The sequence below is a fragment of the Oreochromis niloticus genome, linkage group LG7 (assembly GCF_001858045.2).
Source record: "Oreochromis niloticus isolate F11D_XX linkage group LG7, O_niloticus_UMD_NMBU, whole genome shotgun sequence".
In the NCBI taxonomy this organism is placed as follows: domain Eukaryota; kingdom Metazoa; phylum Chordata; class Actinopteri; order Cichliformes; family Cichlidae; genus Oreochromis; species Oreochromis niloticus.
In genome coordinates, this window is record NC_031972.2 from 54,438,459 (window position 1) to 54,464,085 (window position 25,627).

At 41.5% G+C, this 25,627-nt stretch overlaps 2 protein-coding genes across 8 annotated transcripts in view; one reads left to right on the forward strand and one right to left on the reverse strand.

Annotated features, from left to right (window-relative positions):
* The window catches only part of ptprq (protein tyrosine phosphatase receptor type Q), a 42,902-nt gene extending 41,138 nt beyond the window's left edge, over window positions 1-1,764 (forward strand). For all 6 annotated transcript variants that reach the window (XM_005470795.4, XM_019361567.2, XM_019361570.2 and 3 more), the window contains 2 exons: window positions 972-1,095; window positions 1,177-1,764. In XM_005470795.4, the coding sequence (XP_005470852.2) occupies window positions 972-1,095; window positions 1,177-1,214 (162 nt within the window). In that variant the 3' untranslated portion in view covers window positions 1,215-1,764. The remainder of the gene's footprint in view (window positions 1-971; window positions 1,096-1,176) is intronic.
* Window positions 1,765-3,243: 1,479 nt separating this feature from the next.
* The window catches only part of iqsec3b (IQ motif and Sec7 domain ArfGEF 3b), a 33,702-nt gene continuing 11,318 nt past the window's right edge, over window positions 3,244-25,627 (reverse strand). Inside the window, exons 4-15 of one of the 2 annotated variants that reach the window (XM_013268688.3) lie at window positions 24,765-25,199; window positions 23,025-23,752; window positions 22,152-22,313; window positions 19,793-19,915; window positions 13,274-13,440; window positions 11,436-11,575; window positions 11,133-11,264; window positions 10,926-11,025; window positions 10,161-10,319; window positions 9,962-10,054; window positions 8,496-8,539; window positions 3,244-7,511 (exon numbers count right to left, since the gene is read on the reverse strand). In XM_013268688.3, the coding sequence (XP_013124142.1) occupies window positions 7,092-7,511; window positions 8,496-8,539; window positions 9,962-10,054; window positions 10,161-10,319; window positions 10,926-11,025; window positions 11,133-11,264; window positions 11,436-11,575; window positions 13,274-13,440; window positions 19,793-19,915; window positions 22,152-22,313; window positions 23,025-23,752; window positions 24,765-25,199 (2,703 nt within the window). In that variant the 3' untranslated portion in view covers window positions 3,244-7,091. The remainder of the gene's footprint in view (window positions 7,512-8,495; window positions 8,540-9,961; window positions 10,055-10,160; window positions 10,320-10,925; window positions 11,026-11,132; window positions 11,265-11,435; window positions 11,576-13,273; window positions 13,441-19,792; window positions 19,916-22,151; window positions 22,314-23,024; window positions 23,753-24,764; window positions 25,200-25,627) is intronic. The other variant, XM_013268689.3, reaches the window with a different exon arrangement.

A 25,627-nucleotide genomic window follows, 5' to 3' on the forward strand; every position in this document is an offset into this window, starting at 1 on the left:
CACTTGAAATGTCAAAGACTGGGCCTGTAGTGGCTAATAGGCTCTATCATTCTGGTGCCTTTAGTTCAGTATTCATGAATTACACAGCTGCTGTTAGTTCAAACTATAGAGATAAGGACAGAATTATTTGGAAATATAGTTGGGAAGTATTTCAAGTGCTGTTAAACAGAATAAGGAGTTTTTAACACATTTCCAAACATCCTAGTTTGACTATTGCTAATAGTCAGCTGTGTTTTGCGCTGGATAACAGCTTACAATCATTTACCATCATGTTCCCTGAGCAATCCCAGCCAGCTTTGCTTTGACTAATCTCTCAAATTTCAGTTCACCCCAAAACTTTTTTGGATGTGATTCAATTTCAGGCCAGTTCACGTTGATCTTCTCGACGTAGTTTTTCACCATGTTTTTGGTTGTTGTCGTCTCGGAAGACAAAGCGAAGAACCAGAACCAGTTTTTCTGCACTGCTGAGTGCTTGAAGTTTTCTTTCAATATCCTTTATTTGAAAGTAATGAAAATAAATAAAACGTCCAAAGCAAAAAACCACCAAGAGGTGTTGTCATCACAGGCATTAAGATACCAAAGTATTTTGCACATCACAAATCATCCATCTATTCATTCATTCATTATTTTAACCACTTAACCACCAAGTAAAGCAGCAAGAATTCTTGAGGAGGGTTGGCTGGACAGGTCACCAGTTCATTACATGGCTTCTCACAGAGACGCAAAACCATCCACATGCAGCCAATTTACATGTCTCTGGCTTTAAATCACCTCTGTTAAGTTTCAGTTCTGAAAAATAAATCAAGTGGTACAATCTTCGTACCACAGCAGTTCATACTTCATCTGCTTTTCCCACTCTTTGTTAGGACTATATCATTGTTCATATTAACATCTGTTCTTTGTGTGATTAATACAAGAGAACATATGGTCTGAATAAGCAGAAATATGTCTATGCATATGTGTGCTGTCAGGCCCAGTACATCTTCCTGCACCAAAGTACGCTGGAACTTCTAAACAACAAAGGCAACAGCCAGTCGATATGGTTTGTTAGCTACTCTGCTCTGGAGAAGATGGACTCCCTGGATGCCATGGAAGGTAAATATATGAGGTCATACTTAAAAAAACAAACAAACATGCAGCTCAGTGCTCAACTCACAAGTTTTTATTGCTCTTCAGGTGATGTTGAACTGGAATGGGAGGAGACCACTATGTAAAAAAAACTGACTAAGGAACGTCTGTGAGATTTCTTTGGGTTTTTTGTGCATCACCGGCACGTGACCTGTGGGCAGATCCTGGAGATGGAGAGGTCCATCCCCACCAACCAAAGTAAGAGCAACAGGAGATGAATATCACGGTCTGCACTCAACGATCTGTCTGAAGAACTTTGTCAGTCCACTTCAAAATCTATTCCCAGCACAGTCCTCTTTATATTGAACCTCTTGAACACTTGTTTTCAAAGACACTGCGAGGGAAAAAAGTGAAGAGCAGGGACAAAGAAGTTCAGAAAGGACAGGAATAAATGAGAAATTGTGAGCTGTTCGTGAGAGCTCTATCACAAGTGTAAGCCTACAGGTATTTGCACAAATCGATTTCACTGTCTTATTATTATTATGTATTATGTTCATATCATCTGTGTTTTTTTTAAGGTAATTTATTCAGCCAAAGTGGTATTGGGGGTTTTCAGTCTCTTTATAACTTTGTTGAGATGTTGTTTATCTTTTCTCAAGAGTGATTTGCAAAATAAAAGAAACACTCAAGACTTTCCCCACTTGACTGTGTTTCATCAAATGTCTGCGCTTTGACGTTGCAGTAGGGAGTTACAAATTAGTGAGTCTTGCTGTTTTAAGAAGGGAAGTCTGCAGTAGCTTAATAGCTAACATAACCGTTAAATCCAAGGCTGTGGTTATATACTCACTAGGCACTTTGTTGGATGCATTATTTCAGCTGCATGTTAGCACACACATCAGAAACATTTAAGCATGCGGCTTGAGACGACCTGCAGAGGTTCAAACTGAACATCAGGGAAGAGGGATAGTTTAAATGACTTTGAATGTGGCATGATTGTTGGTGCCAGACGGGCCTGTCTGATAAAAACTGCTGATCTGCTTGGATTTTCCTGGGTTTGCAGAGGATGGTCTGAAAAAGAAGAAATATCCACTGAGCAGCAGCAGGAAAGGCCTTGCTGTTACCAGACGTACAGGGGAATGACCAGAGTGATTTGAGCTGATACAAAGGCAACAGTAACTCAAATAGCCACTCTTAACAATCAAAGTGTGCAGTGGAGCATCTGTGAATGCACCATATGTCATATCTTGATCTCAAACCTTGATGTCAAGCCTTGAGGCTACAGCAGCAGAAACTGAGGGCACATGCTCACAAAGACTGGGCAATAGAAGACTGGAAAATACTTTGTTTAATGAGTCTCAGCTTCTCCTGCTGTAGAGTTCAAATTTGGCAAAAACAACTTGAAAACATTGGTCCATCCTGTCTTGTATTAACAGCTCAAGCTGGTGTCTTGTAATGGTATGAGGGATATTTTCTTGGCACACTTTCAGCCTCTTAGTATCAGCTGAGCACCATGTGTATGTGTGAGTCACAAAGCTCATATCATCTCAAACTGCTTTCTTGACAATGACAATGAGTTCACTGTACTCAGATGGCCTCCACAGTCATCAGATTTCAATCCTGTAGAGCTCATTTGGGGTTTGGTGATTCTCATCATGGATCTTCAACTGACAAATCTGCAGCCACTATGCAATGATATCATGTCAATATGAACCATGATGTCTGAGGAATGCAAAAGGACGTTTTTAAGGGATTACTGTTGGCCAAATGATAGCATTGTTTCTGTAAATGGTCCCCATCTGTAGATATGTGTCTTTTATTACTACAGCACAATTTAGAGCAGATTTTATGGACAGGTTTGTGCATATGGATCAGGTACCTGCACAAGTCATTGGACCCAACTTTGAGAACCACTACAACAGACACATATGACATTCAGACACCTCAGATTCAGTGTTACTTTGGCGGCAGGGGGTTTGGTGGAAGGACCTCTAATGAATGAGTTCAGACCAAGTGTGCTGGAATGACAGCGAAACACCGGTCAGACTGATTTCCCATAAGCTCCTTCATTCCGCCATCCTCCCTGCACACCTGCTGCAAATTAATTCATTAGAAAGGCAGAGAGTGCTTCATACACAGACACCGTGGAGACGATATTGATAGTGACACACGCAAGACTGAGAGTAAAAACTACTTTATTCTTTCATTCTCTTCAAACAGAAAAATTAGAAATTCTTTTAGTAAACATGTTGATCTTTAAGAAATCTCCTTTATAGAAATATTGTGACGGTGCAGAGATTAATGAGAGTGCTCCACAGTGAGGATGCAGATTGGTGCATCTCCATGACAACCACGGAGAAGGCAAGGGGTAAGGGTAGAAAAGAGAAGGGGGGAGAGGGAGTAGAGCAAGAGAGAGAAAGGAGAAAATGACATCAACAAAGCAAACATGCCCTGACAATAATAACAAAAACGTAGACTCAAACTCCTCCTGTGTACTGTAAATGAAAAAAAAACAAAGCGAACAAAAAAAGCAAACAAAAAAAAATATATCATGCGGTATAGTACAAGTCAGAGTTTACAGTAAACAAAGTGGGGTTACTGACTTGAGAAATCAAGCAGTTTCAAAGGTAAGTCTAAGTTTAAATTTGTTGTTGCTTTGGCAGCCGTGTGCGTGTTTGCGTGTGGTTGTGTGATCACATGTGCAGCTGTTTGTTATGCTAGCGTGTGTGCATGTGTGTGTGTGTGTGTGTTTGTGGCGTGACTTGTGGTGTACTGTACGTATTCACCAATACAGCATAGCCCTTTGCATACCTTTACAGATGACACGCAGCCATCTCTTAATAATCCTGTAATAACATGACATGGTAATTTAATGACAAGTGTAGATCTGTAATAATGTCACGTATTCTATAAAAGCTGCCTGTTTTCTGTCTCTTATCACATATAGGACTCCCCCCGATATTAAATGTGAATAATAGTAACTATAATAACTATAATATTCTTTTTTTCTTTTAAACTAGATTTTCTCTGTACAAATACATACGTAGATACACACACTGGGCAAAGCAATCACTTTTTCAGAATAAATCTATATTATCTATGTACAATATATCCAGTATATTCTGTGGTGCAAAAAGGTACAAGACGTGTTTGGTATGTCTCAGTTGGATGATTCGTGATGTGCTGTACAAACTGGCTCGAAACCATCAACGGTGGACAGACGACACGTGAGGAAATCAGTTATTATTCCGCGGACATCTTCAGTTTTCCCCCTGATTTAACATTCAGTACACATGTGCATGTCTGCTTATATAATATTTTCATTGCGTAAGGAGAATATAAATAGGTGAGAGGGGAGACGTGGTCTAGTGAGGTGATCTGGGTCGACCCTGTGTAGAGCATTTTAGTTCATTTTAATATAGTTTTGGAGGCATAGCTGTAGGAAATCAAGCCTTCTCTTGAGTATGATGGTGGCAGATGGCACTTTGTCTTGTGGTGCTCAAAACACCAAAAAATACACATCAGAAAATTTGTAGCAATGTGATTTCTAGAAATCACAATCCAATTTGTCAAAAAATAAATAAATCAGTAAATAAAAAATTCACTTTGGTTCGATTCAAATCTTGTTGTGAGCAGTTTTAATGTGTCCACCCTCTAATGGACAGGCTGCCTGTGCAGGGTGTGCCCTGCCTCTCACCCTTGATCCTGAATATAATAATGGATGGATGCCTACAACTCAAACTCCAGGAAAGTTGGGACGATGTATAAAATGTCAATAAAAACACAATGCAGTGATGTGAAAATCTCATAAGCACATTAAACAAAAACATATGTTTAATCTGAGATGTTTTGTTATTCTAGGAACAACATTATGCTTATTTAGAATTTGATGGCAGCAACACATCTCAAAAAAATTAGAATGGGATCAACAAAAGGGGAGGGGGGGGGGGGCAGTGTGCAAATATAATACCAAATAAAGGTTAATTGGTCAGTAACATGGCTGGACATAAAAAATGCATCTTAGTGAGGCAGAGTTTCTAAGAAGTAAAGATGGGCACAAGTTCACCGATCTACAAATTGTGGAACACTTTCAGAATATTGTTGCTCAATGTAAAATTGTAAGGATTGTCAATATCTCGTCATTAACAGGACAATGGGCCTTCACGCAGCACTGCTTTGAAAACAGGCATGATTCTATCATACAGTAAATATCACTGCATGGGCTCAGAAATAATTCCAGAAATCACTCTCTCTGAACACAGATCGCCATCCACAAACGCAGGTTAAACAACCATAATGTGAAGATAATCTAGAACATGTGTAGTCTTCTCTGGGTCATTTAAAATGGACTAAGGCACAGTGACGCTGCATCCTCTGGTTTAAAGAGGATAGGACACCACCACGTCTATCAACAAGACAGTGCTACAGCAGGTACACTAAACTGCAGAAATATTACAACAACACGGCTTTGCTGACACAGAGTTAAACACGGCCATGTCACAACATTTTTTGAGATGGATTGCTGCCATCGGGGTGGGGGTGGTCCCTGAATTTGAACATTTAGTATGTTTTCTATGTTATATTGTAGATAATCATATGGGATTGTGTAAACTGCAAACTGTTGCATTATGTTTTTATTAATTTTGGGGGGGGAATTGGGTTGTACATCCAACCAAAAAAAGTGTTCAGGTACACAACATTACAGCTCAGCTCTGGGACCCATCATTTACATCCTATGGGTACGCCTCTTGTCATAACTGCTTCCATCTGCAATTTTTTCCACTTTTAGCAGTGCAAGGCAAGTGCTATCTACAGTAACTTCATTACATTCAAAAGAAGGCAGGCATGTCCACAACTGAGCAACTCAAACCAGAAAAAAAATAAATCTAGATGTAAAAACAGCACTACAAACATAAGAAAAACATGTATATTTGATTTCCATCCTTATGCACAAGACAACCTGTTTGGAGTAAATAGACAGGAGGAGAAGGGCTTGTTTTAGCCTTGGTTAGGATAAATTACCAGCCTGGCTCCCTGTTGCCCATGGGTAAGCAGGCTGAACAAACAGTACAGAAGCACTCTCCCCTCAGTACAACTCAGAGGTGCAGATAAAGCGTTACATGTTGCAATGCAGCAGACTCTTTCCTGAGCTGTGTGAGAGCACAACTTCAGAATCACAGCATAACACACTACTGTGAGGATATCTGCTATCTGCTCAATTTTAGAAAATCATGCAACAGTGAAGCACCGAATCATGATTGTCATCAGGATATTAATTTCAGATAGTTTAGTTAGTAGCAACATCCTTGCTTACTACACTAACCCGTAGGTGGTAGAGACGGTACGGCAATTTATCTTCTTTGCCTTTTTTCACGCACACTGATTATGTGTTCCCTAGAAAATGGAGAAACAAATAAGCTGGTGCTCCTGTTTCTTCACATTATGCAGAGATGAAGGAAAATGATTATGGTATAAAGTAGTTAGATTAGCTGCAGTAAAACGATCCCTCACTGAGTGTGATAATACTAAAAACAGGGAGATGCCATGAACATCAACATCCTCAAAGAAAACAGAATCTTCCCCTTTTTTTTTAAAGATATGTTATGTCTTTTCAGGGTGTTTTTTCTGACACTCCAAGCTCACGTACACTTGTTGGATAGGCGACATTTAAAAATGCTAAGTCACCGTACACCCAACAGCGTGAAATCCAGACAGACAACAACAGCTGCTACCAGGTGACAGGCTGAAGAGAAAAGAAAGAAGAAAAGTCTTTCAGAAATACCATCAAAGCTACTCCATGTTTAAAAAGCACACAGCCAAGTTAGGACTATAAATAAATTCTTGGTTTGCATCTTCTTTGCCCCCCCCCCATTTAAGTCACACAATATAATCTTTACTTTACTTTTTTTTTGCACTTCTTTTGTCTTACTATTCAAAGTAAGCTGACTTGTGCTCCAGCATGTGTTTGTTGAGTGTGAGTGTGCGGATTTTGTCTGGCGCAGGGAGTTTTTTACGCAGCTGATGACCTAAACGATGCTGCGGGAGCCGCTGGAGTTGCGCCTGCGGGTAAGAGGCATGGTGTGGTGAAGGGGCATGGGTGAGTCGGGTGGACAGAACTGGTGGGGATGGTTGTAAGGTGGAGGAGGTGGCGGCAAAGGGGGTTGAGGCCCATCTCCCTCTCTGACACGCGCAGGTGTTGACAGGGCCGACTGGACGAGCTGATGGGTGGCCGGGCCTTGGCTGAGGAATGCCTCCATCCGTCCTCGCCCGCTCTGGTCCATGACAATCACCTTGACAATCTGCTGGCACTGGATGAGTGTTTCTGGGCGGAGATCTCCGGCCTGGACTGGGCTGAGCAGGGCGGGTGGCGCAGCCAGAGCCAGTGGCGTTGACTCAATGCTGGGCTGGCTCAGCTGATAGGTCTGCAGCCTGTTGTGAATTGACACCTAGTTTAGGAACAGTCAGAGAACGCATGAGGAGTTACCAGCCTGAACGCAGCCTCTACGCAGCCCTCTGGTGTGTTACGCACATGGGCATGCAGGCATGCAGGTAGGTAGTATGTAGAGCGAGCGCATGCAAAACACACACTCTCATTTTCTCTTGATCATCTCTTCGATGATTTAAACTTGAGTTCACATATTTACACGCACCAGCCTAGGAAGAGAAAAGGGTTGCTGGGTAAGATGAGATTTTCTTGAGGAATTATGGTGGGAACCCTTTGGATTTTATGAGTGTCGGAGTGCAACACAGGGAGTTTGTCATTGAGTGGTAGACTAAGAGGCTGAAAGATAAGGGAGTGCCAGACGAGGAAAGAGGTGACACCGAGGGCGTGGTGTCTCCCTAACACAGTGACTTACAAATCTAAGGGACTGATTGAAAGGGAGGAGAAGGGGGCGGGGAGTACGGGCAAAAGAATAAAACAGAGAAAACATCTTCTTTCACTTCGCCTACTTGTAGGAAGGGCTGGTTGTACAGACATGCACACACTTACCCACACACACAACAGATTTTTAACAGTATCAAGCTTATCTGGCTTTGTAGATGTATTTTAGGAGCCAGCCAGGCTTATGGTGGCTTGCAGTGGCTTATAAAGTAAGGCTGGCAAACAGCAACTGATGAGAGAAGGAATGCTATATAGCGAGTAGAGTGGCTGCTGATCTACTCATGAGGCACAGTGAGAGACAGTTTGTAGCACCACTACACCAGAGTCCTCTCAGCATCCTTTGTATCTATGACTGCATAGTCAGGATGTGCCTCAGGTGGAGCTCTTTTAAAGCAAAGCATAAAGCACGCTTTCTTGTCAGGATGAGGTACAGCCCTTGTCCAACCACACACACACACGCACACACACACATATATAAAAACCACACCCACAGAGCTGCAGACGCAGATACTTACCTGAGGGAGACAAGAGTAGCTTTGGCACTCACCTCTACTGTGTTGTTGTTGCCGGTTTTATCGTACGCATCCTGGCCTGTGGGGGGAAAACAGGCAGATTTCAGCTTCACATACAGAATTTCAAAAATGTCAGAAACAGACTCTCATACAGGCAACTGTCATTCAGTTAAAAAATGGTTCATGAATATTTTTTTAAAATACATTTTGCACAGAATCAACTGAACATGTCATGTTTTCATATTTTAATACTACAGTTTTCTCATAACTAAATACTTAAATATTCATCTTTAGAGGTGCTGGTGGGCAGTGTTTTAGTCAGTCAGTCTGGCTGTTTAAACAGTGCCAGGACAACTAAATTAAGATATAGTAAAACTAAGTACACCCTTGCTGTGTAAATGGCATCCAGATGCTGATAATCAAATTGATCATTAGCAAGTGTGAGCACCTCTGTAAAAGCAGATGTTCTGTAAGTTTGCTGGTCTGGAGTATTCAGGTGTATGTTAGTCTTCCCAGGACTGGATGTCACAGCAAAGGCACTCAAGGATCAGACCGTGCAAAGCTCAGAGAAACTGCAATAAACCCAAGAGCTACATCCCAGACTCTACAGGCCTCAGTTAGCATGTTAAATGTAAAGTTCATGACAGTACAATTAGAAAAAGACTGAATGTGTATGGCTTGTTTGGGGGAGTTGCCATAAGACAGCCTCTTCGCTCTAAAAAAGAACCTGGCAGAAAAGCTTAGGTTTTCAAAGTAAAATCGAAAAAATTCCCAAAGCCTCTGGGACAGTGTCATTTGAACAAATGAGATCATAGTGGAGGTGTTTGGCCATGTTTGGTAATATCCAAATACACCGTATCAGGACAAATGACCCACACAGGCACGTCTGAGGGATTTGTGCTCAATCACAGAAGTGGACATGTTATGATGTGGGCTTGTTTTGCAGCCACAGGACCTGGGACCTTGCCGTCATTGAGTAAAGCATGAACTTGTCTGTATACCACAGTTTCTAGAGCTGATATGAGGCCATCTCTCCAACAGCTAAAGTTTAGCCAAAACTGGAACATGCAAAAGAAAACACATCAGCAAATCTACAACACATTGGCTAACCCAGTCAAATTCCAGACTGCAGATAACACATAACTTCAACATATTTCTGTAAAATGTATTTCTTCAAGATAATGAAACATGGGATGTACTAAGTTTTTTTGACTGGGCAGATCATCTGAAAACGTTCTTTTCCACAACTGTCAGATCTGAAAGTCTCTAACACCTGTGCACAATGTAAAAATGACAACTGGACAATCTTTTTGAAGCTACTTCTCTTCCTTTCTTTAATATTTCAAAAGTGACAGTGATGGCTTTTTCACCAGCATCTCTTCCAGCTTTTTCATGTACCTTTTCTCCAAGAACTTGTTCTATTTTCTACATTCCCCTGAGCAATGTTTGCATTATTATGAGTAATGTATGCTGTGTTATGCTACACAAGCAAAACCAGCACCTGAGGGAGAGCCGTGTCCTGTATGTGCGTCCATTTGCCCGCCGTTAGTGTGTAAGCCATGTGGCTGGATGCCTTGTTGCCTCTCCAGTTCCCCTACAGCATGAGAAAGAGAAAGTTCAGTGAGCCGTGCACAGGTTGATCGGTGTTTGTTTACATTTGCAGAGTCTGAGGATAGTGAAGGGTTTTTTTTCCTCCTTACACTGGATGTGAATCTGTTCCATCTCGTTGACCTCTGCGATTGACTCTCTGAGCTCTTCCGCAAACTTCCTGAGCTCTTCTCCACTTGGAGAGCAGAAACTCACCAGCTGCTTCTTCTCTGAGGTAAACGGGCTCATCATGGTGACACCATGGGCATAGTCTGATGGGAAACCCCAACAAAGAAAAACAAGTGCTTTTGCCATAACTGTGACTGGAAAAATGAATGGATAATCCAACAATCCATACCTAATATAGATAATCTCAGACTTTCTTTCTTCTTTCCAGTAACCCATGATCTCTCTGAGTTCACACACCTTTTCTATTATCTTTCCACATGAATTTAGTGAATTATTTCTGTTTATAGATTCTCAGAGCTTCACCAAGTTCACAAACCTTACTCGATGATGCACCCGAGGACCGAAATGTTGATAGGAGATTGACAGCACACATAAGAGATTGACAGTAAGATGCTCTTGTAGAACATAGACAACATCTTGATGAATGAACAAGTGAAATAATCTTTCTTTAAAAACTAAAAAAGACGAAATCTTAAAAAGAATAAAAAAGATATCCTTCAGGATATCTGCTGTAACAATGCCAACAGCGTGTTAACACTGTTATACTGGTGAGTGCTTGGCAGTTCCTTAAAGTATGGATCCTGACACTGACATTGACAGACAACAGTGCTGTGGATGGCTCAGCATTTTTCAGCACAGGGTGAAACTGCACTGGCAATAAATTGCTGCAGTGTAAAATGGCAGCTTACATTCATTGCTGAAGAGGTGAAACTGCATTCCTAGGAGACCCATAGCTTTACAGAAGGTGTATGAAGCAGAGCTTTTCTTCTTGGGACATAGCTTCAGGATCTAGAGACATACAACACGGAAATATGGTCGGTTGCATTTGGCACATACTTCATGTTTTGAAATGGTTTCTTGTGCTTTTTAATGGTTTTGAAATGTTAAAATCTTACCAACAGTAGGTCATTGAAAAGGAAGACCTCTCTCTGGAGCTGAGACAGTTTCTGTTTGTGAGGTTTGTTGGCATCGGGCACCTCAAACAGACGACAGCAGCACACTAGACGTCTGTGGGGCACGGCGAGGATCTAGACAAGGTTAAAGAGATGAAGATGACAGCTAGCACAGAGCAGGGGATGGGCTGCAGCAAAATAATCCGTGATACAAGATAAAGAAGATTGTACAAAAAAAAGGGCAGACAGTTCTCTCGAAAGACAAAACGAAATGCAGGACTTGCACAAAATGCGGCTATTACTCACAGTTTTTAGGCCCAGGATCGACTGCTCTACGCGGCTCACATAGGTGACATGGTCTTCATTTGAGCGGAGCTCTCTCTGCTGGATCCTTTCATAAATACCTGCAACCATCTCTCTGGGGATGTCCGCTCCATCATCCACACCTGAAAGAAATGAAGGGTTCATGCGCTGCATGAGTAGCCACCATACACATTTTAACAGATAGGTTTAACCCCTCCCCCCACAACCACCACCAGCAAAACAGATTCAGACACAACATCAAATCTGACTAATAAAAATACTTAAGAAACAACCCTGACTGAGGTTGTCATAACTCATGTATGAAAGGGTTAATTTGGTTGGGCGTTCTCTACCCCTTTTTTTGCACACTTACATCATATGTAAGATATCTGACCACCGTTGCAACAGTTATTGACTTAAAGACAGGCTCTGGTGAAATGAAAAGAAAAACCTTTGCACTGTTTATGCAGCTGTACACATTTGTACATTCAAGGCCATAGTTTAAAACAAAATATACACAGTCCTTGTTTATTCCTGCAAACTGAACATTCTCCTTGGTCAATGTGACAAAATAAATTACATTAGGAAGGTGACATCACCAAAGAGGAGATATCCACAAATGGTACGAGAGGAGATAATGCAGGAATAGTATCAAGGGCGCAGAGAAGGTCAGAGAATTTTTAATAGAGGAAAAAATCCACTTTTTGATATTTGGTGTTGATTATTGAAGTCAATACTTGAAACCCAGATACCAGATAACAGTTCTTTAGGCTGGAAATTAAATAATCATCTCAAAAGTTTTAATTACTCACAGACTTTACTGTGACTCATTCTAATGTGCAAATTAATGAAAGTATTAGAGGAAAAAAACACAGAGGAAGTTAATGGGTGTCTTGAGATTGAGTGTAAACTTAACAATCTGAATTTCAAACTGTGTGGCTGTATCACTTTTACCCAACATTTTAATGCCAAATTAGTTTTATTCCTTTGTAGGGTCTGAAGCTGTGAAATCAGAAAATGTGCTGTTATCGCAGTATGTGTGCTGACATTGTATCCTGGCAGTTGTTCCATTATCACTGTGGAGCAGCACACTCAGCTGTAGAAGATAATATGAGGAAAAAATATATAATGACTGAGAAATAGATTTTTCTGTTAACTAAAGGCACAAATAAAAGTGAAATCCTTTTTCCTTAGGCCATCGTTGCCGTTAATATATGTATCTGCTGAACCTCTGGATGGAGACAACATTCAGAGCTATGGGAAGCTCAGCAGGGGCGATGAGTTGCTTCTGGAAAACCAAGCTCAAATCATTAAATCTCACGCTAAGTGAGCCTCAATTAAATGGGCCGTCGCCACGGCCTCTGGGGCAGCGCTCCGAGTCAAGGATATCAGGAATCTCTTCCCGCACTGATGATGGTTTCCTTGATGGTACCGAGCAGAGGCAGCCAACCACAGCCTCTTTGAGTAATTTACTTCAGTTCAAGAAGCTGTCACTCACATGCCTGATCGTGAGGTTGAAGTGAGGTCGATAAGAGAGTGCCTGCTGTAAAACTTTGACTTCCCCTGCCATCTGCTCTCTTTTTCATCTTCACCATCATTCTTTCCACCACACCAATCCACTGTGAGTGATCTACAGTAGAGGGGCGCGTGTGTATAAACAAGTTTACTATTTATAACCAGTGCTCATGCTCTTCTGATAAAACCACTTGCTATAAATGTTGAAACATGTCTGCAGCTCATTATGCCAGCTCTGCCCACAGGGACAGTTAGCTCTCGCATGGCACGTAGAGTAAAACCTGTAGAAAAATACTCTCTGCCTCGCAGTTTGAGCACATTCTTACCTCTTAGGTTGCGTATGAAGTCATCAAGGCCCATTTTGCGCTGGGGTTTGATGTTGGGCGAGTACATGTCAGTGTTGAGGAGGACGACGGCAAAGGCCAGAATGAAGATGGTGTCTGGATTGTGAAACTGCTGCACCACGTCAGGATTACACATACAGTACCTCTGACTGTGGAGGACAAACAGAGTTCTATTTTTTTTCAGTGGAGGTCACACACTTCTCTGTTATATTTTTGAAAGCAGAAAACATTGAGTATTGCTGACACAACAATGCTGAAATCCTGCTTATTAGTCAGACAGAATCCTGAGGAGTATTATTTCTTTTGACAGGATAGATTGAGGTGAATTTTTTTCTAACAGAATGGCATTGCTACGTGTTTGCAAGACACCACAATTTTGCTGTCATAACAAAAACATCACAAAAATGTAATGCCAGATGTTAATACTCGTGTTCACTGCAGTGTGTTAAAAATGTCCTAGCAGCACAGAAATGCATGGAAAGACTAAATGAAAAAACAAGATGATGATGATGATGATGACGTGAAATCATACTCAGATGCCAGTTTATTACATACATGTGGATAATATTCATGCAACATGACGTCAAAGTCCTGTTGTGGTTATTTTTAACTTGTATTCATACATTGTAATACGATGCATGGATTTTTGATTTGGTGAGCCTATTGTGCACTCATCAAGTGTAAAATTAACAAACAACATAAGAAATATATGCTCTGCGTTTATATATTTGTGTATGTGGATTTCTTACAAATACGGTGCTGTGCAAAAGTCTTGAGCCACCCCTCATTTTTTCATTTGGTGCAAAGAAAATGGGAAATATGTGTAGGTGAAATGGGCAAGCACGAATGCAAACACAGCACATGAATCAAAAACAGGCTTTCTTACAAGCTTGAAAGTTAATATTTAGAATAACTGCCTTCATTCTTCAAAATCGCCTGCACTTTCTTTGGCAAGCTTTCTTGTAATTTCTTTAAGTAGTCTTCAAGAATAGTTCTTCATGCTTCTTGAAGGATATTCAAAACTCTTCTTTAGATTTGTTCTGCCACTTGTTTTGTTCTCTGTCAAGATGATCCCACAGTGCTTTAGTAATGTTGGGATCCACACTCTGGGCAGGCTAATCCATGACTGGTAGTGGTACATGTTGTGTTTTTCTAACCAGGTATGGTTTTTTTGCTTTGGAATTGGAAACACTGCCAGGCTGAAAAGCAGATGTTGTATATCAGATGTTTTCCAGGCGGTATTGTATGGTGGATGAAAATCTGATTGTACTTTTCTATGTTTATACGTGTGAAATGCAGATCCAAACCATGACAGAGCCTCCACCGTGTTTTACAGATGGCTGTAGACACTCACTGTTGTATCTCTCTCCTGACTTCTGTACAATTAACAATAATTTGAACCAAATGTCAAATTTGGATTCTTCACTCTACAAGGCCAGTCCAGTTTATGGGTAATTTGCCAGACCTCAAACTTTTCTTCCTGTTTCCCTTACTTAAGAATGGCTTCTGGACAGCCATCCTTCCACTTAGACCATTTCTGATGATGCTGAGCAGTCAGGTTCACCACTCAGGGCTTGTGTCAGTTCTGTTCTGAATTTTTCATATTTCCTGGAAACACAGCTTTCAGATACAGTTGCTGTAGACTGATCAATTGGTTCTTTGATAGGTTATCTGTGATGTGAAGACAGAAAACCGATTCATCCCTCGAGTTTTGTGCTTGAGGTGCATTTTTATGTCTTAATGACTGAAAATGAAAGTGGTCATTTACAAGGACTGCACTGAAAATGAGTAAAAAAGCAGTACTCATATTCAAAGAAAAACTTTGAAAGACCTTCAAAAAACCTGGGGAACTATTGACTAGCCTGAGACCACTTTAAAAAATTAAAAAAGAGGTTGGGTTCCTTGGCAGCAAAATATGAAGAAGGAAAAGGTGGCTTGAGACTTTGGTACAGTTATTTACACACACACACACACACACACACACACACACACACACACACACACAGACATACAACTGATTGGTGATTTCATGCTATATAAAAAAAAAATCAGGACATCTTTAAGACTGATCACGTTATAAAAACAATGGGTTCCTGCTGTGATTTTAAGCCAGATAATTCTCTTTCTGATCTTTCTAATAACTTTAGCTCAAAATTGAAAGCCGTCACTCCACCATATATGAAAGACAGGACAGCAGAGTCCTTTGAAAGCGCAAAGCAGCTAAGACAATTTTGCCCATACTGTTTAGGAACCAGAGATGCTTCATTTGGACTCGCTTTGACCCATTGGTGCCCACAGCCTTCACAAACTCTCACTTCCACCCCTCCTTCTTCCACAGCTCTTTCCCTCTCTTTCTTACTGTCACTTACACTTACACAGAGGGCCATTTCAGTGGCGGGAGGCTTTTATCTTTGCAGTCAGGCACGATGCAGACATGGAGAGGGGCTGCTCTGCTCTAGAGGACTATGCACTTGGCAGAGCGTATGCAATCAAGAGGTCACATCTGCGACCGGTGCGACCAGAAAGCCATTTCTCACATTCCATACCAGAACTGAAGTCAGAGGACTCAGTGAGTATCAATCACGCTGTACAGTTCAGAAGAAATGCCTTTGCTTGGGAGAGACTAGATCCTGCTCGTCTCAAACTCCCTTGCAGATAGAACAGGCACCCGCACATAGATACAAAACCACAGACTCACAGATGAATCTGTATCAGCAGACTTGCCAACTTCTGCGAAAAATTCATCAAAGACTGAATTCAAGGCAAGCTCTGCTGTGTCTGTGAGCGTACGCATGCAAATGGGTATGCGCATGGATGTGAAAGTGCATATGTGTGCATGTTTTCTCAGTGAGTGAGCAAACAGTTGACTAAATCGGTAGTGGTAAGCATGAGCGTGTATTTCTGTTCCATTCACACATTTTCAACCACACATCTCCGTCTTATGTAACCAGTTTATTTAAACGCTAGCTCTGATCGCTTATCTTCATATCTGCATATAAAAGTTGCATGCCAGCTGGCACAAATACCACTTTTGTATAAAAGAACTGCTTTCGACAAGAGTACAACATGCTTCAAACAGATGACATAACAAGTGTTACGTAACAGATATGGTAGTGGATGTCTGGCAGTCCCGATAAAGCCCGCTCATTTCTGACCTACACTCCCAGCTCCAGAAAGTGTGGTCTCAGATCACTGATGACTTTATAATCTGCACCCAGAGGCTCAGTATGTATGATTGAGTGTTTCTGTGATTAACTGATGACCGCAGTGGGTGTTCTGATTGGCCCTCAAATCAGAATCAGAGAGGGGAAGTGTCATGACTGCTCCCTTTCCTCTCTTCCCTCACCACCTCTTGTTTGGAATAAGAACACTTTTCTTAATGGATAGGCCAGTGATTCTGTACTTTTCACATTATCTAAACTCTAGAATCTAAAAAAATGTCTCAATCCAAAATAAATAAATACATAAGTCGTGCTTGCTGTCAGTGTAGCCAAACCCCTCATAACCAGTAGTTTCTTAATAAGTGTCATAGAGATGCAGTGTTTCCCTAAATGTGCTAAAGACAATTTGATCATGCCACATTTTTGTACTGGATCAAATGTTCCTTCACTTACAATTGTGGGCATTAATTCAACAGTGAGTCATCTTATATTAACTGTACTATTTCTTCTGCTTACAATATGATATTTTTCATTGATATGCGGGGTGTTAATTTGTATAAATAATTAAAGGCAAACAGAAAAGAAGGCGTACGTTTAAATTACAAACTGAAAAACACAATCAAAAACGTGATTACTCATCTCATTTCCAGGCTAGCTGAATAACACAGTCACAAATTACCCTTTAAAAACCAGAACTGACTCAGCTCTGTCCTTGGTTGTGTCTCGTGCAACATGAGGTTAGAAATATTACCTCACAGCAGAGCATCCGGTTAAAGCTTTTCTTTGAAAAACGCTTCTTTGAAAAAGGATACTCTAAATCTCAGGAGTTTCACTTCTGCATTAAATGAATATTAAAATATTTAATATTTAATATAAAATGGGGTCAAGATCATGAGTATGTGCTCTGAACCAGAACACTATTTATGGAAAACTTCAAAAATGCCAAAACAGTACAGGCAAGACAGGAATGGTTTCGAAGAATAAAACCACTGTCTACAACATGGCACAAAAACAGCAAAACAGAGAAAATAACATTGATGAATTCTAGCACATTCTTTGGTTAAAAGAAAAGCAAAATAAACACATTCGTCGGATTAGATGATACAGATAGATCCTGCATGCTTGCCGTCAATAGGGCAAGAAATACCACAGTGGCTGAAGAGCGCCAACAGTGAAACATGGATGTAGGCGTGGGCTGATATGGGAATGCATGAGTGCACAAGCTTGTAGGGGAGATGACATTTACAGATGGCTCTATGAATGCATCCTTGTATACCCGAAGACTGAAAGAAAAGATGACTCGCAGTCTTGAAAGGACAGGTCGGAGAAAAAACGATCAGTTTTAAAGGAAGAAGTGAATATATTTCCCTAACTTGAATCTAGGATAACTCATTTGGAATATTTTGCAAAGGATAGCACAGCAAAATCCCTCCAGCAAAGAGAGCTTAAAAAAATAACTTGTGAGAAATGGCAGAACATTTCTCTACAGATTTAGGACAGAATGGTATCCTCCGTGTCCAGGAGGAATGAATCTGTCAGCACAAATGTTATACAACAGGCTGATAGAAAATATCTTAAAAAATGAAAGAAAGGAAAAAAGAAAGAAATCACTAACTGAAGTTGTACTTACTTGTTCTTGCACTGAAAGACATGCTGTATTTCTGGCATGCTTTCATTAGCCATGCTAGCAGTGTTGTATATCAACAATTTTTAGAGAGTTTTCATGAAACTAGTCCTCACATTTAAATTGTAATGTTGCCGATGAGCCTCTGACTGAACTTGTAGTGCCGTCAGGCAGCATTTTAATCTGTCTATTATTTTGGTTTAACTCAAATACCTGCAAAACTAATGACATTCCTACCATCTGTACTTCCATCTGCTGTTTGCCTTGCTTGCTGTTTAGCAATGCAAACTAATATGGTAAACATGGTGATCATTACCTGCTAAACACCATGGTTTTGTGAACATGTTCGAATGCTGACAATAGCATTCAGCTTAAAGCAGCAGGGTTGTGGGCTCTTCAATGTTTTCAGAGGTACAAACCACCCTTGGGGCTGAGTGTCACAGAAGAAGTAGGAAACTGTATTAACAGCCATAAGGTTTGTCAGAATGAGGATGCAGAAATTTGTTGGCGGCCTACTAACAAGCAGAACATTTGTTATGGTGTGAACAGTGAAAATGACGTCTTGGTTAATGAGTGGCCACTGACTCAAGCCGTGTCATGCTGGTGACAGTGTGGGCATTCCTGAGGGAAAGAGCAGCACATCAAGGGAAGGACATTAAATGTATAGAGCAATTCAAGCAATTTCTCTGCAATAGAAAACAATGAAGGACATTTTTATTGCATTTTTAGTCCTGAGGGGATGCTTTGGATATCTTAAGGACTTATCAAGGACACGGCCAGCCAGGGGACCAAACACCAGTTGCAGCTTTTATTTGTTTGGTTGTTTCTATCTGTTTTGTGCCTGAGTTAAAGGTTAAATAGCATGATTTTAAAATAAAACTGTTTCCATCCAGGTACTGGTTAGAAGCAAAGTTAGACAGTTTGCAGGAAAGGTATAAGTGGAGTCTGCAAACTGCAGTAAGTCTAACAAGTTCCACTTGGTATTTCAAGACCTTTATCAGCAGCATACACTAGCGTGACTTCAGGGCTGGAGTCAACACAAAATGAGGACAAAACCAACTGAGGCAGATCCTGGTGAGTAACACACTTCTACATATTCATGTATGATTTTGAATGGGATGGACACGCAACTACCCAGCATGCACCAGCAGCCTAAAAAGAAAATGATTTGGCCAGGGAAGTGTCATCTGGTGAAAAGAGAGCTGTGAAACAAAGCATCTATTCTTGTCCTGATGGAACACACGCTGATTTTGCTGCAGTTTAAATCCCTATTGTGATTGGCTGATGATCAAACACTGTTGAGTTTATTCAAAGGTTACAGGGAATCAGTGTAACTTATTAATGACACAGAGCTTTGCTGTCATCACAGCCTGTCGCAGTAAGCCAGCAAAAACAGCCGAATCTTCGTTGTCTATACAGTGAGCTGATTAGTATGCCATCTTGGATGCATTCTGCTACCCCAAGGCTGCGAGATCAGAAAACGCTTTTTGCTTCAATTTTATTCCAAAGTGTGTGTTCTTGGTTGTGTGCCATTGTTTTTCTGATTTGTATTGGTAGCCACAAGCAAAAGGCCCATTCCTGTTAAAATCTTCAGAGTCCACTACCCAGCCCTGCTCGGTCATGTGATGCACTGTTTTTGTGTTGCACTGTGTTAAAAATCAAAGCCAGAGCCTGTTAGTCAGTGAGGCTGGGTTATGATCGAGCTGACAGTCTCACCTAAAGGCTTCGATGAGTCTCTCCACTTTCTGTGCTTCTCCCTGAACACGGACATGGGCCTGGAACTTTCTCAGGGCTTCGTCAAGCTCCATGCCTGAGAAATCCATCTCGTCCACAACACAGCTATAAAGAGACAGAGAGGGAGGGGGAAACAGACAAGAAAAAAAGGCAAAATGAAGCTGGGTTTAGTTTCAGTACTTCACTGCAGTGAGAAGGTAACAGAGAGAGTGTGCGAGTGGATGTGAGACAAACTATGTGTACCCAAGTGCTGACGGCAAATCTCGCTATTACAGTCATAGTTCCATTACAGAACCACTGACCTGAATGATGCACACAGAGACAACATGCTTGCACATGCACACACACCGATGCATACACATATACCCACGTGCTGTGCAAATATCAGTGGAGACGAAAGAGTCCAAAAATAGTGGGAAATGAGGGATGAGATGGCAAAAAAATGATAAGTAAAGAGGGAATGGGAAAGAGAGAGGTAACATGAAAGGCTGAGGACAGACTGCGGTAATGGGAGTAGTACATACAAGATTGCGCATGTACATTTAGGTGCATGGGTGTATTTGTGTCCATACAAGTGTGTCTCTGTGAAAGAAAGTGAGGGTGTGTGCTTAAGTGTGTGTTCAGTGCAGTGACCTATTTCTACAGTCTGTACAACAACATCAGCAGAAAACCTCTCTACGCTGGTTCTCAGTCTGCAGCCTACACTGGCAGGATGCAAAAAGGGGTGAGTGTCAAAGCATTAAGCAAAAGCATGTTTTCATGGATGTCTTCCATTTCCGCATACTGGTGCCACATGTCAAGTGAGTTTTGCATGTAAGCTCATTTATAAGGTAATTGCTTTCGAAAACCAGCTCAGTTTGAGATAGTTTTTAAAATAACTGAAGTCAGAAAGTCCAAATTTAACAGATGTTTTACTGGATTTACCTCAGTTTCTTAGCCATATAAAGCAACAGTACCATCGAACTTTGTACTGTGATATATGATTGAAACTCTACTAAAGGACCTAAATGAGAATATTAGTGAGATTAGGTTTTCCTGAAAAAGAAAGTCTTTAAAGATGTCCATATGAATGCAAAATATGTATAGAAATTACTTTTCCTGTGAGAATACTGGCAAGGAGAAGAGAGATAAGCACACATGTGCAGGAGCTTTGATCATCATTAAATTGTTATCATTTGCAGACATTTCTCAAATAAGGTATCACAGTGAGTTTCTGCAATATCAACAAGCAGCCAGTTTGTCCTTGAAACCTCTGTAGAGGCAGAAAAAAAAGAAACCACAAAGAACTCAATGCCTAAAAAAGCCTCTATAAAGCCTGATTCTTTCAGGTCTCCTCAAAATAGGGCCACCCTCACAAATAGTGGGGTCAGCTCCTCAGCTACATGTGAATGAGTTTGTTTTTTTCCAAGGTCAGGAAGGAATTCTAATCTTAAAGCCCGATTAAATGAGAAGAAGTGAAACGACTGAAAGTGTGAGCATTTACAGTTTTGCAGCAACGAAGCGATCTAAATCTGGCGAAGAGGACCGTGTAATAAGGTTTAAATTTTCAGAATGAATACTGTGTTAAGATTATTAACTCAAATCGAGGAAGTTAAATAGGCAAATAACAAAAAAGGTTTTTCACTTTATAATGAGTAAATGGTAAATAGCCTGATACTAAACACTCAAAGCTCTACGAGCCTCATTCACCCAATCATACAAAAGCACTTTTTTCTATACCTAAGCACCTCGTCTAACGTTCATGGACATGCTCATACTCCCATGGATCCTTCAGGAGCAGCTTGGGGTTCTGTATCTTGCCCAAGGGTACTTCAATAGGCAGACAGCAGTAGCCGAGCTACTGACCCTCCAATTGGTAGATGACCCACTCTACCTCTTAACTCACATCCTCTCCTAAACAATGTAGCTGTAAATGTTAATAAGATCTATTGCTATCGGTCCAGATGCTGGACTCCAGCGCAGTTTCTGTTTCACTGATCTAAGGTGCTTGACATAAGATAAGAAAAAAGTGTCAAAGTGAGTGAGAGAATATTTTATGATCGGAAACTTAAAAAGTGAGGTGCACTTAAACCAGTTCTATAAATGTCATCGGTTCAGTTACTATGGGGATTACCTTTGTCAAATCTGACAAAATAACCCCCAAAATGTCATCATGTTCATACGAGTTTGTGCACTGATGCTATAAATTTGTAAGCCTATATTTCTAACTGGAAGTACAACGTTTGAATGATCAGGATATAAGAAAAGGGGTGCCTTATTATCACCATAAAGTCAGTTATATCGTTTCCTAACCAAATAAACGTAAATGATGACTGATGACAGAGAAATGACATGAACTCACTCAAGGACATCTCTGTTGAACTGCAGTTTGCTGTTCCCCAGAAACTCCCCAATCATCTGCCGGCTTAGGCCCTTCCTCTGCAGCAGAAAGTGAGCCACTCCGATGGCCGTGTCTGGGACGAAACCACGCGTAATCAGGAAGTGGATGCCTCTCTCTGGATTCCTGTCCGCACATAACAAATAGAGAAAAGCACATAGTGTTAGAGGGAATGGTGCGTGTAAGAAGTTTTGTGCATTCAAGCAGAGAGGTGTGTTGGGCTGAGCGCGAAACAAAATCTCTTACACTATATTTAAGAGAAAGGGTGCCTAATATGTTTGTGTGTGTGTGTGTGTGTGTGTGTGTGTGTGTCAGAGGAGGCACTAGGAAAAAGAGGGAAAAGAGAGGCGCATCCATGCGCAAAAGCTGTTAGCTCTGGACTTTAGAAAGAGACCAAGTGTTACTGATGCATATGGGTTAATTTACATTAATTTGTATTAGCTAATAATAAGTGCAGGCCAACCGTGGACACTATTTATAGGAACTCTGTGGCTCTCGCATTGTTCATGACCTCCTTGACTGCCTCTAATGTTCCACTGCATTTATTCTCTTTGCATCTGTCTCTCTCTCATTCCCATCCCTGCCTTCCTCTTGATGTCTTTTTTTGCCATGGACATCAGATCATCTGAAGATAACACTGAACAGGCAGCTCCTCCCAACAATCACAAACGCTAATGAGCAGCTGCCTAAAGCGGTTTTGCATGGCTGTTGGAGATGCGTTCGACACAAACAGCAGTAAGAGTACTTTGAACCCTGAGCCAGAGGGTGCAGAAATATTTATTATATATTTTCTGAGAGAGTGCTTGGTGTGTGTGTGTGTGTGGTTGGTCTACTCACACATTGAAGAGGTTGAGTCCTATACGGTAGAGGCGTTTGCGGTGTGTGTCAGTAGACAGGGTAGGTGAGCGGCAAGAGGCTGGATCCTGGCAGCGGTCCCTCGGCAGAGAGACGACCAGAGCCTGCAGGGCCTCGGGGCTCGGTCCCCCGGAGATCTGCTGGGGATGAGTGTAGTGGTACTGCTGGTACTGGGTATAAATCTGGGCAGGCTGTTGGTTAGTCTGGGCTGAGGTGGAGATGGAAGTGGAAGTAGAGGTAGAAGTGGAGGAGGACCCCAGTCTGTCTGTGCTGTTCTCCCCTTCCATTCCTCCTCCCCCTGCAGTTGGCACTGCTGAACCCCTCCTGGATCCTAGATCAACCATTTCCAGCTCTTCACTAGGCGGAGGTGCAGGAAACTCTGGCTCCTCCACTGACTGGTTGTCTCCTCCCCCAGCCATTCCACTCACAGAAGTCTTCCTGCTACCTGGTTGTCCCCCACCTGCATTGCCCAAAGAGGTGGTGGTGGTTGTGGTGGTGGCAGAGGAGATGGTATAGGAGCTATTGCTGTCAATATGAACTGTAACATCCCTGAACGCCATGAGCAGCGAGCTGGCACTACGTGGCAGACAAGCACTCTCAGCAGCTGCACGAAGCGCCCCGGGGTCCATCAGCAGTCCCTTCCCCTCTCCACCCTCAGACAAGCTCCAGCCACGAAGGGCCTCGTCAATTGACTGCGCCAAGGAGTGCAGCTGCAAATATGATCACAAAAAAATAAAAATTCACATCACAGCTCAGGATTTAATCAGGTCAAGGGCCATGACTCATGTATGTAAAAGCTTATGATAGTCGCAGGGTTGCTAATTAGTGGCTTCAAGTAAGACTAGTGGAACTAAATTAACAATGACAGCAGCTGGACTACTGAGTGGGCCACTGGCATTCAGATGAAACTCATTTCTATCAAGTCACTAGAGCCAGTCACTGTAGTTTAGCTAAATAAGATAAAGTGTAGATGTAAGGCCACTGAGGGTCAGCTCTGTTCTTGGTTAAGTAGTGCAAGATTCAAAGACAATTTAAAGATAAGTTCAGTCAGGGTTAGAGAATATTGTCACGGAGATCAGTAGATTTATGATGGCACAGACTGATACTGACAGCGTGCCTCACGAATATGGTAAAATCTTATTTAACATGACTACACGCTCGTGGGGCTCCTTGGCTTTAATGAAGTCATAATGCCATGCAGACATTTGCTGATTTGCATTAAAACACAAAGTAAGTCAGAGAATAATAAGAATGTCATTAGTTTTGCAGATGTTTCATCATAAACCTCAGTATCAGACACATTCACATCTTGACCTGAGGACATCAAAGAATGATCAAAGTTGTAAAAGATCCTGAGGAGATTATGAATGTCTACACTGAATTTTCTGCCAATACATTTACTAGACAATGACACAAAAGTCAAGAAGTTGTTAAAAATGTATCTTCTGAATGATGAAGACATGGTGTATCTATCAAATTTAATAGTAATACGCTCTGTACTTGTCAAAATATTTGACTAGAGGGTTAAAGAAGTCACTGGGATTCATCGCCATGGAAAGGTCAATGTCTAAAATGTACCAAAAATTGTGATAATTCATTCAGTGGTTTTCCAGATATTTCTATCTGAAACCCAAGTTAATAAAAAGTTTAAAAAACATTAATAAAACCATGCTGTTTTGCATTCCTATAACACAAGATTAAAACAAAAAACAAAAACCTCACTTGTTCAGAGAAGCAGTCTTCCAGCTGTGTGAGTGAGGGTCCTGGGGTTTGAGGTGTGGGTGGTGCTGGGCCTGGTCCAGGTCCTGGGCCTGAGCCCGGGGCAGGAGTTGGGGGAGGTGCCGGGGCTGATGCAGGAGACGATGGGGGCAGAGATGTGGAGCGGCAAGGGGGTGGAGGGGGAGTTTTAGAGCGTAAAGGTATCTGTCCTCCTCCAGGATGCAGAGTGTAGCTGTGTCTCTGAGCTGCATTCCGGTTTCTGCCCGAAGGGCTGGGATGCCGTAGAGAGATCCGACGAGGAAGCTTACTTTCTGACAATGAGTTGCGGATCTTCTGGAAGTTTTTGCTGAGCTGGTACTGACGGAAGGCTGTCTGGATACGACGGGCTGCCCGCCTTGCTATGAGATGCCCTCCATACTTCTGCTCCAACTCTTCTATCTGGGAAAAGGGAGAGAGCAAGTATATTAAATTTGTTTAAAGGACTCTAAGACTTTGAGACATTTCAAGAATAATACTGCGAAGCACACAAAATCTAATGAAAGATACTTATTCATCCATCAGTAAGCAAACATGTTACCATTTTGCGCCAATGCCTGCAAAAGATCAAAAGAGCTGAGTTGAATCATGAAATTCCCACTCACACCCTTCTTAAGCCTTGATTATACTTTCCGCTAGTCCATGAGTCTGCTAGCGCCCGCTTGGGTTTTACTTATCAGTCCACTCTTTTTAAAACTGGTGGGTGTTTGTGTTATTAGAACCAAAGTAAACATCATCTATCATCATTCAGCTGCTAATACTGGCTGAAGGGGCATGAAAAAGAGGATGGATGGGCTGTGACAAAGGTGCTGTTGAGAAAATGAATAGAA